At 37.1% G+C, this 14,882-nt stretch overlaps 1 protein-coding gene across 1 annotated transcript; it reads right to left on the bottom strand.

Annotated features, from left to right (window-relative positions):
• Positions 1-4,015: 4,015 nt before the first annotated feature.
• Positions 4,016-13,341, bottom strand: LOC585880 (fukutin). Its single transcript, XM_030996534.1, has 9 exons — positions 13,306-13,341; positions 11,589-11,726; positions 11,219-11,257; positions 10,540-10,731; positions 9,905-10,200; positions 9,174-9,436; positions 8,629-8,762; positions 6,193-6,317; positions 4,016-5,556 (listed from the first exon to the last, which is right to left on the bottom strand). Exons 2-9 carry the CDS (start codon positions 11,718-11,720, stop codon positions 5,334-5,336), a joined length of 1,404 nt encoding a protein of 467 aa, XP_030852394.1. The 5' UTR covers positions 11,721-11,726; positions 13,306-13,341; the 3' UTR covers positions 4,016-5,333.
• Positions 13,342-14,882: the final 1,541 nt, after the last annotated feature.

The following is a 14,882-nucleotide window of genomic DNA, read 5'->3' on the forward strand; positions in this document are numbered from 1 at the left end:
CTTTACCATCAAAAATATATTCAAAATTATTATTTAAAAAAATGAGATTGTGTAGTCATGTCATTGAACCAAATTGGCTTTTGGCAAGCTCATAGCTGGAAGCATTAAAACAAATTAAACAATATTGGTATTTTACCAAGTCTCTGTTACAATTTTGTTACATTTTATCGTATACATTAAACAAAATTCACATTGCGGATACATCACCTGCCATCACAAGTACATAACTGACATAATTAATCTGGAGTATAAATAGAAAGCTATCTATTCTTCACAGCTACAATCACTAAAAAAAGAGTAGAATGACGACAGTACTTGTTATACATAGAATAATGACAACCAAATATTTCTGAGATATAACCGAGTTGTAACAATAGAAACAGTACTAAATTAAACAAGAACTAAAAGAGAAGGTAATAATAATAATAATAATAATAAAAACTGTGCTTATAAAGTGCTTACCTCCGAAGTCTCTAATACATTCAAATATACAACAATACAAGTACCTATGAATATGAGGTAGTACTACATGTAGATACATAAATATGTATTAAAACAGTTAATGTACAACTAGACATATGCCCACTACCTGTATTGATTCTCCTGCAAATATTTACCAGTAGTCACAATACAATACTGTATTGAAGTACTTGTATTTTCAAATGTAGCTGCTTTCTGTTCTTTATCTAGGCTAGTACTGTGACCTTGTAACTTAATTTGCCAATTACAATGTGAAAGTGTTACTGAAATAAATAAACCTTTTCCTTAGCATGCTAATAATGAAAGTGAATAGTTTTGCCAGTTATGGATGAAAAGTGATAGAACCCAATGTGGTGATTACTCTGGGTGAACACCAAATGTTAAAGTACAAGACAAAAACAAGGGATTACTGTATTTGTAATATACATGGAGAGAAAAGAGAGAGAGAGGGAGAGAGAAAGAAAAATGGAAATTTAAAGACAGGGACAGTACAGAGAGGCAGAGAAAGCGAGAAGAATACAAATAGCAATAGAGAAGAAACAAAATAGAAGTCCAAAGATATTTTGGGCAGGCAAAATGTAGAGAGAGAAGAAGTGGAAAGAGAGAGAGAGAGAGAGAGAGAGAGAGAGAGAGAGAGAGAGAGAGAGAGGGGAGAAATACAGAAAATCAGAGAGTTAAAAAAAGAAGTAGTGGCTGTATGAAGACAAGATTTATGGATACAATAAAAGTAACACTCAAAACAAAATACCTTATACATGTAATACCAAATAAAAATATCCCAAATCACATACATTACATCTGATTAACTTTCGATCATAATCATAATTCTTCTGTATTGGCACTATCTATGCAATTCATGCATAAATTGTTACTATTTCATATTAGGCACATTGATAGTCTTGCACTTAATTATTGTAAGACCTCCCTTTGATCAATTTGCATTATCTTACTTTGAATATATATATTCTACCTCTGATATTTTAGTCTACATAAATTCTATAATAAACATGATCATGATAATGAAATACACCTTTTCACTGACCAAATATATGTACAACTAATTCCAATTTATACATAATACCACCATAGTACAGAACACATATCAACTATTAGTACTTTATAATCTACATATACATAATATAGAGAGAGTCAACATGAAATATTTTTCTTCAAAGACGTTAGGTAGGTGTGCATGATGAAATACAAGATGAATACAATGTTATATAAGGTGAAAGTGCATCAAGAAAGGAGAAATAAATAGAGACTAATACTTATGGAGTGCTAAGGAAGGACATATTGGGGCAGGTCCAAGCTATTTGGATTGTGACGTACAGGACATTCAGAGACTTTAAACAAGAATAACAACAGATTTGCAGCATCCCGTACGTCACGCAGCACATTAATTACATTAAAAATTAATTAAAGAGTTGGTCAGAACTAAAACTTTCCACAAATGAACAAGCCCATAATAGCCACAGACTCATACCAAAAGATAGCCATATAAATAATTTCATCTATTGTTATTTCTTATTTAAAGTCTTTGAATGTCCCGTACGTCACAATCCAAATAGCTTGGACCTGCCCTCTGACAGATATACAGACAAACCTGTCTATAAAAACCACCTGAGAGAAAAATAAATTATAAGTGACCTCTGAAGAAAGGTTCTGGAACACATTACTTCTAAGATGGTGACAAAATAAGTGAACACTACAGATAGATGACCCTAATAGAAGGGTCACTACTACAATGTACATATCTCATTGTATAGGGTTTTTATATAAACATTTGAGAATTACCTTTACCAATAACATTTTTAATAGTCCCTAACCACAACCTTACTTTAGAAATCAAGCCTTCCCAAAGGCTGCAGAAATTGTAATTAAAGTAGTTTTATGAAATTGTCATGGTTATTCAAATAAAAATTGGCATGGTTTTGATTGCTCAAGAAATGTGTTTATGAACTATTACTATGGACTTGGCAAGTAAATTGCAGGTACATTCAAGAGTCAAGATTACATTACTTTGCTAAATATAAAGGGGGAAAAAACCTACAAATACATACCAGTACATCAAGAAACAAACCCCCAAATTTTTTATTTTCATTTGAGTTGCAAAATCAGTCAATAGTAATTTCTAGACATGAATACATGTACTATCAGAAACATACCCACATTATTTAAATGTACATACATTTGTAACCTGCACAAACAAAACAAATCAAAAACACTGAGCACAAATCAAATAAAAACAAATATATACACCTTTGATAATACTGAATGAAGGGAATAAAGATGACCAATAATAATACTGTGGTAACGCAACAACGTCTTACAAATTATTTTAAAAACTTTCCATACACAGATGAATGGAACTCAAATCCCATATATACAGAGTACATATAATACAATGTTAAAATTCCTACTTTGCAGTACTGAAGATATATGGACTGAAGTTCAAGGAATACAATTTACAAACTAGACTAAATAAATGATGCGATATACAGACAAGAAGTCAACTGTGATACGACTATAGAAGCCTGCAGAAGCTTGGCACTACTTCGTAGTTTGTTGAGGATTACAAATGAAAATGGGATACTTCAGTCTCTTCAAACACGAATGGAGGACCATCATGTAAAAGTATAATGCATCAGGTTGCTATTACAAACTCTGTCCCATTCTTGAAAGAAGCTACTTATGATGTCATTAAAGTAGTTCTCAGATTCATATTACATTAATTCTGAAAATCAAGCATATTATAATCACATATATATCCACATTAAAAAAACACATACATTCAACCTCACTTAAAGGTTAATAGCACCAGTTATATTTCAAGTTCAATTTCAATTTGTAAAAAGGTATTTAATATATAAACATGAATAATATCATGGACACCCTGCAACATATATCTAATGATTATCATTTTTTAATATAAAGTAAAATAAAGTACTCTTATAGTACCGGTATATAAAGTAGCTTACTTGCTGGAAATATTTTTGCGTGTTGATAAATTTGAAATCAATGAGTGATTCACAAAAATTTCGAAAATAATTGGTTATACAGTATTATACAACACCTATGTGGATCCTTGTCATTTGATTGGACGATTGTTGGTCACATGATATTCAATAGATGGTATATTGCACGGTCGTGCATTTTTGGTTATATGCGCCGTGCATTTTTGGTTATATGCAGACTGCGTACCTCTCTGCTGCATGTGTGCGTATCCCTGCGCGTATCTGACGCGAAGGCAATCTGCATATAAAGGCTTGACTCGAACTTTAATTTATCTTTATAAGGAGTAAAGCATAATTTGTTGATTAACGTTCTATTAGGTCTTCTTCGATGTTGTATAAAACAAATAATGAATGTTTTTCATTCGTTTAATAGTGCAAATATGTTCATTCGTTGAAAGATTAACGTTAATTCTATTCAACTCGGCTGACGCCTCGTTGAATAGAATGTTAATCTTTCAACTCATGAACATATTCGCACTATTGAACTCATAACCATTCATTATTTGTATACTATGCAATCCTGGACAAAGTCAATAACTCAAACCCTTGCCTTACGTAGCATAAAGGTATTACTCATGACTCCATGATCTCTAACCTATCCACCAGTACCTACACATTAGTCTGCAGGTTTCTCTTCTTCTATGATTTCTAATCGTTTGTAAGACTTCCTTTTCAAGTTTGTTACTACCAAAGAAATAGAGAGATTTCAAACAATACAAGTAAAACAAACATTGTTATTTAATGGAGGAAGAAGAAAAAAATATATATAATTTCACCCTGTTACATGTATGTACCATCTAAGCTGCAAGCCAGAAGGGCGTTAAATATGCATTAATGGATGTAAGTAAACGTCCTTCTGGCTCTCAGCTGATGATATGCTTTGGAAATAATAAGAAGTACATAGTACATTTGGCACTAAAAGAATTGTATGGATTTTCTGTTATAAACTACTTGGATATATCTAAACTACAAAAGGTAACCAAGCCTCACTACCATTGACAAGAATGGTAAGAGGCTACCAGATAATTCCTGCCTTGAGCACTAAGCATCTGAAGCATATCACCGATACTCAAGAGTCCTTTCGTAATCAAATGTGCATCAATCTGATTTGATCTATAATATTTGATGGGTGGTTTTCAATACAAATGAACATTCTCTGTACACATTTCTTAAAGACATGTCCATGTCTAACCTTCACAATGACAAAGTTTTATCAATCAACCCCAAATTGACTCCCCTTGGCATAAGACTCGCAGCCAATGTTTACTCAACCAAGTTGCTTGCTTGCTGACTCCACAGTGTAGCAAAAGACATAGCTTAGGGCTACCTTTGTCATATGAGAGGAACTGATCAGCAGCAAGTACAAGATTTTGAAACAGCAAATATGCAGCATATATCTTGGGGATAAAAAAAAATATGCCACACATACGCCTTTCCTTTCAGTGTAACACTAACAGGCAGTGCAATTCAACCTCCCATTGCACAAAGAGTTCTCCAAACATTGGCAAATCAGTATTTTACCTATACTGCATTTTAGCTGCAACTGTGACCATTGCTGAATACCAGTAGAATACCACTGGGACTCTGCTTCTAGACTGCGACTGATCTAGGACACATGATGGCTTAGTGATTGAGCAGTGGTCTCATCACCATTAGGTCCTAGGTTCAAAACCAAATAACCATCACTTACCAAGACCAAGTTCTTCACATCGGACTTCAAGCCACAAGTCCACTGGTATGGATTCCCGACTCTGATAAGATCATCTTTATCACCGCCTTCCGTGCGACACAGCTCAGCGTATCATCCATGCGAAGAAAAACAAAATGTCTACCTTATCACATGATCGGAAACGTCTGGATAACATACGGCCACTCCTCCTTCTCCCAGACTCCATTGGGTCTCACGTTGGGCGGGCTCTCTTTCCAGTCCCACTGAGTGACCTTCTGATCCCACTCGGTGCCGTAGTTGGCCTCGATGTAAGGCAGGGTGGGACAGGGGATCCGCACATGCAGACCTACCAGCTCTGTCCAGCACAGATCAAATTGATGAAACACATACCTAAAGAGAAAAAAAAAGAATTAACGATAAGTGATATGATAGGATATGGAAAAAAAAGGGATTTTAACAGTTATTGCTTGTAACAAGGGTTAAAATTAAATTGTCTTACATCTCAGTCACATTACAGTTTTATTTTGATTTTGGGAAAATCCAAGAAAATATCCTAAACCAAAAATATAAACTTATTGAATTTTAATTGAAGATCTGTAATTGAAAGCTCTACTAGAACATGACCAGATATCGACAAAATGATTGTATGCTAATACAATGTTATACCGCACTCACACTGCCACACTGACTCCATACATACTTCAAACCGACCAATTTGTGACCATTCAGAGCAATGCAACTGATTTTTTGGTCTGGTGTCGGTCTTGTTGGTGTGACTGAGGTATTAGAGATAGAGTTAGGGTAAGAGTTAGAGTAAGGTTTGGGGTTATGGTTTAAGTTTTTATTTGGGATTAGGTTTCGGTTCTATTGTGTTACCATTACCCCTTCCTTATCTGAAATGATGTGAGCATAGAACTAGAAACTAATCCTCCACCTGCTCAAAAAAGGTTATATGGACCTGATGCCATTATGTAACAACAGAGCTTTATTATTTAAAAGTATCATTTTTCATGTAATTCTACTTACTGATATTTGTCTCCAGTATGGGCATCTGTCCCGCCATTCCATATAAAGTCATCATCTTCATAGAAGAAAAATATGTCTAACTTGATGCTATCCCTTGCAAAAGACAGCTCAAAACTGTCCTCTACCTGTGGGGAAGAAAAAAGGGGGAAAAAGAAAAGATTATCTGGTTGTATTTTTCCTGCAGTTAGACCCACTATCACTTGTTTATGGAAACAGGGCATTCAATTATAGTGCTAATAAGGTTTCTAAGCTCTGCAGGTGATGGGATCAAACTAAAAACTTTGAAATACAAATAAAAACAACCATAATTTCTCACAGGATTTACACCATAGTTGAAACAGTTCAATGATTTATTAACTTTAAATCAATTTTATTGAGTCCCCTCATTGTTGTTTTCTTCAAAGATGTAGACATTTTTGTTGAAATACAATTATTTACAGGACAAGAAAAGAAAACAAACAAACAGCATATAGTGTACAAGAGATACAGGGGAAGGTAAAATAACATTTTATCTAGGCTTGAGTCGGTACGGTCGGTCACACCGGGACCCGACCGTTGCCGTCGGGTCCCGGTTTCGTTTTTTGAGAACCGACGCTCCGAAAAAAATAATGAAATATGTAAGAAATTGCAGTTTTGCACACTACTACAATCAATCCACCTTAAAACTTAAGTTTTTAATTGTTACCAATCATATTCTAGCTCATCCTGAATCAATCCGAACTGCTGATATAAATATGGGTTACAAAGCAGTTCGCCCCATGGGGTTGTTGTTGCCAGCTAGCTGCTAGCTAGCTACTGTACTGGCCGGGTCTCTCGGCAGGATTAATAAATCAGGTTGAAAGAAACATTAATGTTTGAATAATAAAATGACTTTCTAAAAAGTACTTCTTTATAACATACCGATCAAACAATTTTTGAAAGACAAAAAAATATTTTTTTCTTTGATTTTGAACACCGCATGCTTCTTTTAAAGCTGAAAATTACTTGGTAATCACAAGAAGTTTCGATACGGATAGCTGTTGCAAGGCAAGTTCAGACTAGTCTCGGAAAAATGCGCAGTGCACCTCGTTAGCTGTAATGCGTGCCAGAACGAACCCAAACAAAGACGTGATCGTAACGAGAAAAAAAATCATTAAAAACTACGAGAGCACAATTGGAAAGACAACTACTCAAAATTATCGAAAGCAGATACATAACTTGGAGGAAGAATACAATAGTTGTCCAAGAAAAGCCACATAAATAGTGATATTTAAGGAGTTACTATAGGTACAATCATTATCGAGAGGGCCTAGCTGCTGCGATATCCGAATTACACGTGTTTAAATTGAACACGAGGCTAGAAACCAAATAAGGCCCTCTACGGTAAAAAGCAGTATAACAAAGGATTCGAGTATTTGCAGCAGGCCCCTTGCGATAAAAATGTATACCCAGTTACTCCTCGATTATCACAATTTCTGTGGCATTTCTTGGGCGATTATTAAATTCTTTGTCCAAGTTATCTATCTGATTATGGTAATTTTGAGCAGTAGTTGTCTTTCCAATTGTGCTCTCGTAGTTTTTAATGATTTTTTTTCTCGTTACGATCACGTCTTTGTTTGGGTTCTTTCTGGCACGCATTACAGCTAATTACGAGGAGCACTGCGCATTTTTCCGAGACTAGTCTGAACTTGCCTTGCAACAGCTATCCGTATCGAAACTTCTTGTGATTACCAAGAAATTTCAGCTTTAAAAAAAAAAGCATGCGATGTTTAAAATAAGATAAATATTTATTTTGTCTTTAAATATTATATGATCGGTATATTGTACAGAAGAATTTTTTAGAAAGCCGTTTTATTATTCTAACATTCATATTTTTTTACCAGATGTATTCAACCTGCATGAATCAAAATGGCGGCTCGAATGTTGTCTTTCCATTTCTGCCCCATTTTTTTTTACTTTTAGAGGCACGATAATGGCACTAAACATCGCCAATCATGGATGAAAATAATGTCAAATGGAAGAATATACCGATCTGAGCCGAGGTATGCATGTGTTGATTTATTTGATTGATAAAAAAAGTCACTTTTAAGGGACATACTGATGATATGCGCTTTTTATAGAGGCAAGTGACAAATCCTGCGAGCTGATTTCGGGACACGGGTCCCGATCGGTGCAACGCCGTCGGGACCCGGTTTATGAAAATCCCGACATGACTCAGATCCATTTCTGAAATTTGAAATTTCAGTAGGCTATGGTGCTAGATGGGTCCAAAGTTGTTATGAACAACATTGATAATAAAGAAAACATTTCAATGATTTCTAAGCTTGATAAGATAAATTTGACCACAATGTATACTAAGCACTTTCAGTATCACTTGACTATATTGAACAATACATTTAAAAGCAAGACAGAGAGGGGGATTTATCCTGTGGTTGAAAGCAAAAGGATAATCTGTACCTTTCCGAATAGATGTAGAAGCTGAAGACCTTGGCCTTCCATTGCTGGTATTACCCTGTCGTTATAATCCTGGATACGCATGCCCAAGTCTACATCCATACTGTGGGCGATAATATTGCACTCTCTAAACCAACCTGCATGAGGATAGACAATGATGTAAGCATGATTTACTTATAACAGAAACTTTTGTGCATATAAATAAAGCCAGAAAATATCAATTCATGCAAAATATCGTGACACAATTTATTGGTATTTCAATTAAATGACAAGTGCTACGTGGAACATTTACTGAGAGAGAAATAGAGAGAGGGAGGGTGTGCAATAATGAGAAAAGTTAGACTAATAGTTGTGAAGATCTTAGACTTTCTGGGGTATTGCATTTCTATTCCAATCCTCCCAAAATGTTAATAGTCTGCTGATTCCTACTAACGACTGAATAATATGATTTCCATAAGCCTCGTAACATAGGAAGAAACCAGCTCATATACTCTACACTTATAAGTTGTTAATGTCTTATACCATGAGGCAAGTATGCAACAACATACCTAAGCATGTTCCACTGCTAATCCAAAATGGAGCCCCTATACCATCCAAAGCCATCATGCCCCTCTCAAGGATTGATCTGGCTCTGGTTCTAAAATCAGCAGCTTTGGGAGTATCGTCCACGCCATTCTCTGCCAGGTACTCCCTAGCCTGCTGGTAATTGCACTCTATGAAGGTAGAATTTGGCACCTGTTGCGTCAGTTTCATTGGGTGCTTTGGGACTGTCAATAATACACCGTCTATCTTGATGTCTGCAAACTCCATTCTAAAATGTAGCAGATAAGTTAAATTTCATATGAGACATATGATGTTGCCTATCAATTACAGAATTTGTATATACTTTGCATTCACCATAGGTAATGTGGCAATTAGATGATTGGAAGATGGAATGCCAAGCCAAAGGAATTAATATTTTGACATGAAATGTTGAGTTTTTGAGATTTGATTTTGATGACAGTTCCATGACTAAGAATTTTAGAATTTAAGATCTACTAAGTAGTTCTTAATCAAAAAATATCCTATAAATTTTATCATTAAAATGCTAGGTCATCTTAAAAAAATCATCAAACATATATGTTCAAGAATACTACCGCAGTTCTGTCTGTCTTAAAAAATTACATCACTTCATTCACAAGTTAAACTATCTTTCCCTCTTTACCTCTCCTCTAAAAATAAACCTTGGAAGAGCCTCAAGTTCAACCATTGTGTCAAAAGGAGAGCATCTCCAGCTTACTTTTGAAATGAGCCCTCTCGCTCCCCGCCAAATGGTAGAGTCTTGAGCGGAAACCATAGAAACTGCCCGTCACGCCCCGGCTCCCACTCCCCATCTGAGGCGGCACCGTGCCAGAGGTAAGACTCCGCCCTCTCATACAGGACCACCAGGTGGACGAGGTGTGTCTCATACTGGAAGAAGTAGTGCTGAGGGATGATGCTGGGTGGGACCAGTTCGTTGACAGATAGGAGCCTGGGGTCCTTGCCCTTCGAGAGGGAAGACCTGAAGCCACTTCTCCAAAGGGCATCCAGGAAATTCTGTGGAAGACAGGGTCAAGAATGTTTTTAGTAGTCATCTCTATGAAATGGTCACCTGCCTAGAGAGACCAATCATTGCAAATATCTGGAAATGGATTAGTTCATCAGCTTAGGAAAAACAGCTATCAGTATCACAAACTGCATGAACTTTGATAAAGACAGTCTCTAAATATGTCTATGCAAGTAAATTATAACAAACTATTTCAGTCACCAAATTCTAATTCTCAATTTCTACAATAATGCCCTCGAGCAAAAGCCAGCTAACAAATTACCCACAAGAAAGTCATGACCTCCAGAGTAACTTTAGCTTCTTGTCAACAAAAACCGCCAGTTTCATACCTGTGTGATCCAATGGCCAGAGATGATACCAAATGTAGTGGAGTCTGTACCTCTACAGAGGAACTTGCATCGCCCCTTGGAAGGTCTTGTACCCGTCCTGTGAGCCCACACTGACTCTAAGATGGCTGGTTCAATCAGGAACACTGGAACATTGTACTCCTGAGCTATGTTGGTGAATGCTTCCACTGTGATCTGCATGGGTAGCAAAGTGGTTGTATGATCCTTACTCCTGTGACAATTGCTCCACATTGATTTCCCATGCTAACCAAATTCAATTGCAAAACTAAACTTACATTAGGGATCACCGTTAAAGTGTATAGCATAAAGGCGAGGTGTTATGATATTACTAAAATCTTTGAAAATGTATCTAGCCATCTACATTTATAATAGGTAGCTTTAATCTAAGGGTAAAAAGTAAGGATGCTAACAACCTCATAATTATTGACAGATTAACATGCCAAATCTAAGGAAACAACTTTTTTACATGATAGGCTATCAATTGTATTTTATAGTATACTGCATGTAGCTTTTTTCTTTTGAAAGAATATTACATCGAGTGTGTTTTGTTTGGTTCCATTCATCCAGGCTTACTTAGGACTTAAAAGTAGAGGTAATACTATATAATAATTATTTCCAAAGAAGTACAATTTTGAGAAGGGAAATGATGTGTGTTACTCACATAGTCAGGAGGTGGAGTCCAGTCATCAAATCTTCTCTTCTGATGGAAAAAGAAAAGGAAAAATTAATCATTTGTGGATATAGGAGTAAATAGTAACGGTAAAGACAACTCTTTCTCTGCAAACTATCTAGACAGCATTAAGTTCTGCTGCCTTTGCAGGTCTTAATAGTTTTTCAGTAGCATGATGATTGAAGAATTTATTATATAATGATTAATCAACTTTAAGCAGGCCTATTTACAAAAAGTGGTCACTTTGACCTTAACTTGTTCAGGATTTCAAAACTTAATGCTAACTTTATCGAACCTTAGACTCTTCTACAGAATTTTCTTTTACTCTTGCTCTTCTTTGGTCACTTTTAATTTTTCTCACCTTCTTATTTTTTACGTTGCCCATATCCTCCACCTGCATCCATGTTGATTTCAGAACGTAGATTTGAAACACGACGAAGATCGCACCAAAGGTCAGCAGAATCAGAAGAAGCTGGGAGTGAGCTCTTCCCATGATTTACTGAAATGAAATGAACTTTTCACAATTTAAATGTATTTGCAGTGTATTGTTTGGGGGGCAAGGAGCAATAATTTTTAAAATTTGTTTGCCCCCGAAAATGTGCAAATCGTGCTGGCTGAAAATTTGCTCAGTGGGGGAGGGGGGGGGGAGGTGAGCACTAATTTATTTGTTTTCCCCTCCAAAATTTGCACCACCCCCCCCCCTTAAGCACAGAAATGGTGTAGTGTTTTAGCAAAAAGGGACCACCAATGCTTCTGGAGCTGGCACCAGTCCCAGCAGGTAGAACTTTGCGCATTGAGTGCTGTGCAGTGAGTTTACGCACTCCCATTGGCCGATCCGCTTGAGTGGTTTCGGTCAACAACACACACAAAAAAACAAAAACAAATTTTTTTAAAATTTTTTTATTTCGTTTAAAACCGAAATTGTTAACACCGAAAACCGTCCAGTTTTGACTGGCGGTTAAACGGAATTGGAGATATCCGTGATGTTACAGCACTAATGCCAATACGTAATGACATACCGACATGTCATGCTTTAAACAGGTGACGCACTTCACACGTAACTGAGTGACGCACACACAGCATTGCACACACATACAAAGAATAATCAATGAACATTTCAGAATAAATTTCTGATTTGTACCTTATAAATGACGAAAATAAGATTTTTTCAAACTTAAAAAAGTGAAATAGACTAGATCTACTTAACTTTAAGGATGCTGAAAAAATTGTAACAAATATTAGAGGGTTTGACTGAAATATCATGATTTTGGTATTGCCTGGATCAAACGGAAACTCACAAGCTTTCTCCTCGCACCAATATCTTATACATTGAGTGAAAGGCGGCCAGTAATAGCCAATAAAAAAGGCCCTCGTCGGCGCCAATTTGGGAAATGAATGAGGCTGCAATTATTAAAAATCGCTGAGATCGGATGAACGTTATGCGCATGCCCTAGAATAGATCAGTAGATGTAAGCTAAAGTTCTAAGTGCCCAGAGGTCTCTTTTTGCTTTTGGTACCAACCTTGGCTATATTAATACTAGATCTAATACTGATTCTAGAGGTGGTTGTGGCACATCTCTCGCATGTGCAAGCGACCGACCAGCAAAACAGCACTCCGCAGGCCACCACAGCTGGCCCTAGGGCCAGCCGCCACAAACGGCTGCCTCGGCCTCGGCCGCGCCACATCCCCGGTGATCCCCTAATATTCCAGTATTGCAAGTAGCCTAGACCTTACACCGAAAGCTTCAGTCTCTCTAATCGTCGGTTGTTCCACTGAGACTACGTCTGGCTCCACTAGACCTCCGATTATAGGAATGACAACAAATGTCAGTTTTATTAAAGAAATGACCCAAATCAGATGGTTATTGCTGTCTACCTAACTTGTTAGACCTAGTATAGTCTAGGCCCGGCCGTAGTCGTAGATCTAATCTGTAAATCATCGGGCGCGAGCTGCGACTTTTTAAATTAGAACATGTAGAAGCAGCGCACAATCGGTGCACATATCAAAGAATTACTTAATTGTCCAAGAACGTGAATGTTTATCATTTATATTACATATGATATCAATAATTTGTCACCTGCGTAAACCCAACGTCAGCCCTTGTTAATGTAAAAAATACCCGGTAAGGTGATTTCCCTGCCAGTCTTGTCATGGGCGCTGCCATTTTTTAGACTTTACAAAAGATAGTTTAATATTTCTCTATGAAAATAGATTTTTCCTTCAAAACTATTTTAAGAATTAAAATAAAAACTCAAATAAAAATAAATCTATTTTTCTTATATCTTTTGTATTCAACATAATTTGTAAAGTCTGTTTGGTGAACTATAATTAAAGTATTATTATGGAGAAGACATTCTCTGAGGCAAAATTCGGCGAGATTATGTCGTCCGACGTCCCAGATTGACTTCTCCAAGGCTCGATGATTGGACCGGATGCACATTTTTGATACTTTATTCAAATCATTTTGTCTCCAAAATGTATTATTAGACATTTTAAAAACATTATTAAACCACTCACTACCGGAATTGGAGGTGTTTGAGGTGACGAACCCGATTCGAGCGGTGGGAGGGGCGAGGGTGTGGGGTAGGATGCACACACTAGATACCACTGTCTCACTTTCCCATTTGCGGGCCAAAAATATAAAGGTTAAATTCCAACGGCATTTGAAAGACAATACTCCTTTAGAACTTCCCTCAAAACAAAAGGTTGAAAAGGGCTTTTAGTGGGAAAATAACGACCGTCAATTAGCATAATTGTACATGTAATTATATACGAACAATTTCGCAGGCCTGGTGGGTTCCTCTTGGATAGGAAGGGAGTTGATGAAATACAGCTCAATTTTTTCCCCATCTGAAATTATTTGTATTTGGGGTGTAGGATGTCATCGACCCTCCCAAAGTTCAAGAAATTGGCCATATGTAATTTTCACCCTCAAGGCTGTTTCATATTTTGTTCACAAGGGGCGGTCGTTAAATTTGCACCTATGAAAACAGATGGGCCCATACTGGAGTTTTAAAAATGGATAGGCCTACACAGGCGCGTACGCAGGGGGGGGGGGGGGGGGGGGGGGGGGGGTTGGGGGGTTAAACCCCCCCCTTTGGAAATTTTTTGTGTGTAAACCCCCCTAAAAAAAAACTAAACCCCCCCCCCCTTAACCCCCCCCCCCCCCTTTTTGGATTTTTTTTTTTTTTTTTTTTTTTTTTTTTTAATTATTAAAAAAAAAAAAAAAAATTATTCCCATGGCCGACCTAAAAAAGGTGACCTTACCCCCCCAACGGAGCAAAATGTCAAATTTCCAAATTTCGAGACCAAAAAAAAAAAAAAAAAATGTCCTCTTACCCCCCCCCCCCCCCCCCCCCCCCCCGCTTATTCAGCGGTCGGCTGAGTCGTTGCGATTTTTTTGGGACTGTCCTCTTACCCCCCCCCCCCCCCCCCCCCCCCCTTATTCAGCGGCTGGCTGAGTCGTTGCGAAATTTTCGGACCGATTATAAATGTTAAAACCCCCCCCTTGAAAAAATCCTGCGTACGCGCCTGGGCCTACAAATATTGTAGAAGACTCGACACACTGAAGCAAATTAGTACTCCGGTGAGGGGAGGTGGTTAATTAGTCCGTGCGGCATATAACAACCCTCACTCCCTTTCAAAAACCTTATA

This window comes from Strongylocentrotus purpuratus, unplaced genomic scaffold, assembly GCF_000002235.5.
Source record: "Strongylocentrotus purpuratus isolate Spur 01 unplaced genomic scaffold, Spur_5.0 spur5_scaffold_3, whole genome shotgun sequence".
Classification (NCBI taxonomy): Eukaryota; Metazoa; Echinodermata; class Echinoidea; order Camarodonta; family Strongylocentrotidae; genus Strongylocentrotus; species Strongylocentrotus purpuratus.

What these genes read in the sequence shown, in the direction of transcription:
- LOC585880 (XM_030996534.1), bottom strand. Translation starts at nt 11,720, where the DNA reads ATGGGAAGAGCTCACTCCCAGCTTCTTCTGATTCTGCTGACCTTTGGT. An exon ending in CTGGCCATTGGATCACACAG is followed by an intron (nt 10,201 to 10,539) that starts GTATGAAACTGG and finishes TGTCTTCCACAG; the next exon opens with AATTTCCTGGATGCCCTTTG. An exon ending in TAGCAGTGGAACATGCTTAG is followed by an intron (nt 8,763 to 9,173) that starts GTATGTTGTTGC and finishes ATCCTCATGCAG; the next exon opens with GTTGGTTTAGAGAGTGCAAT.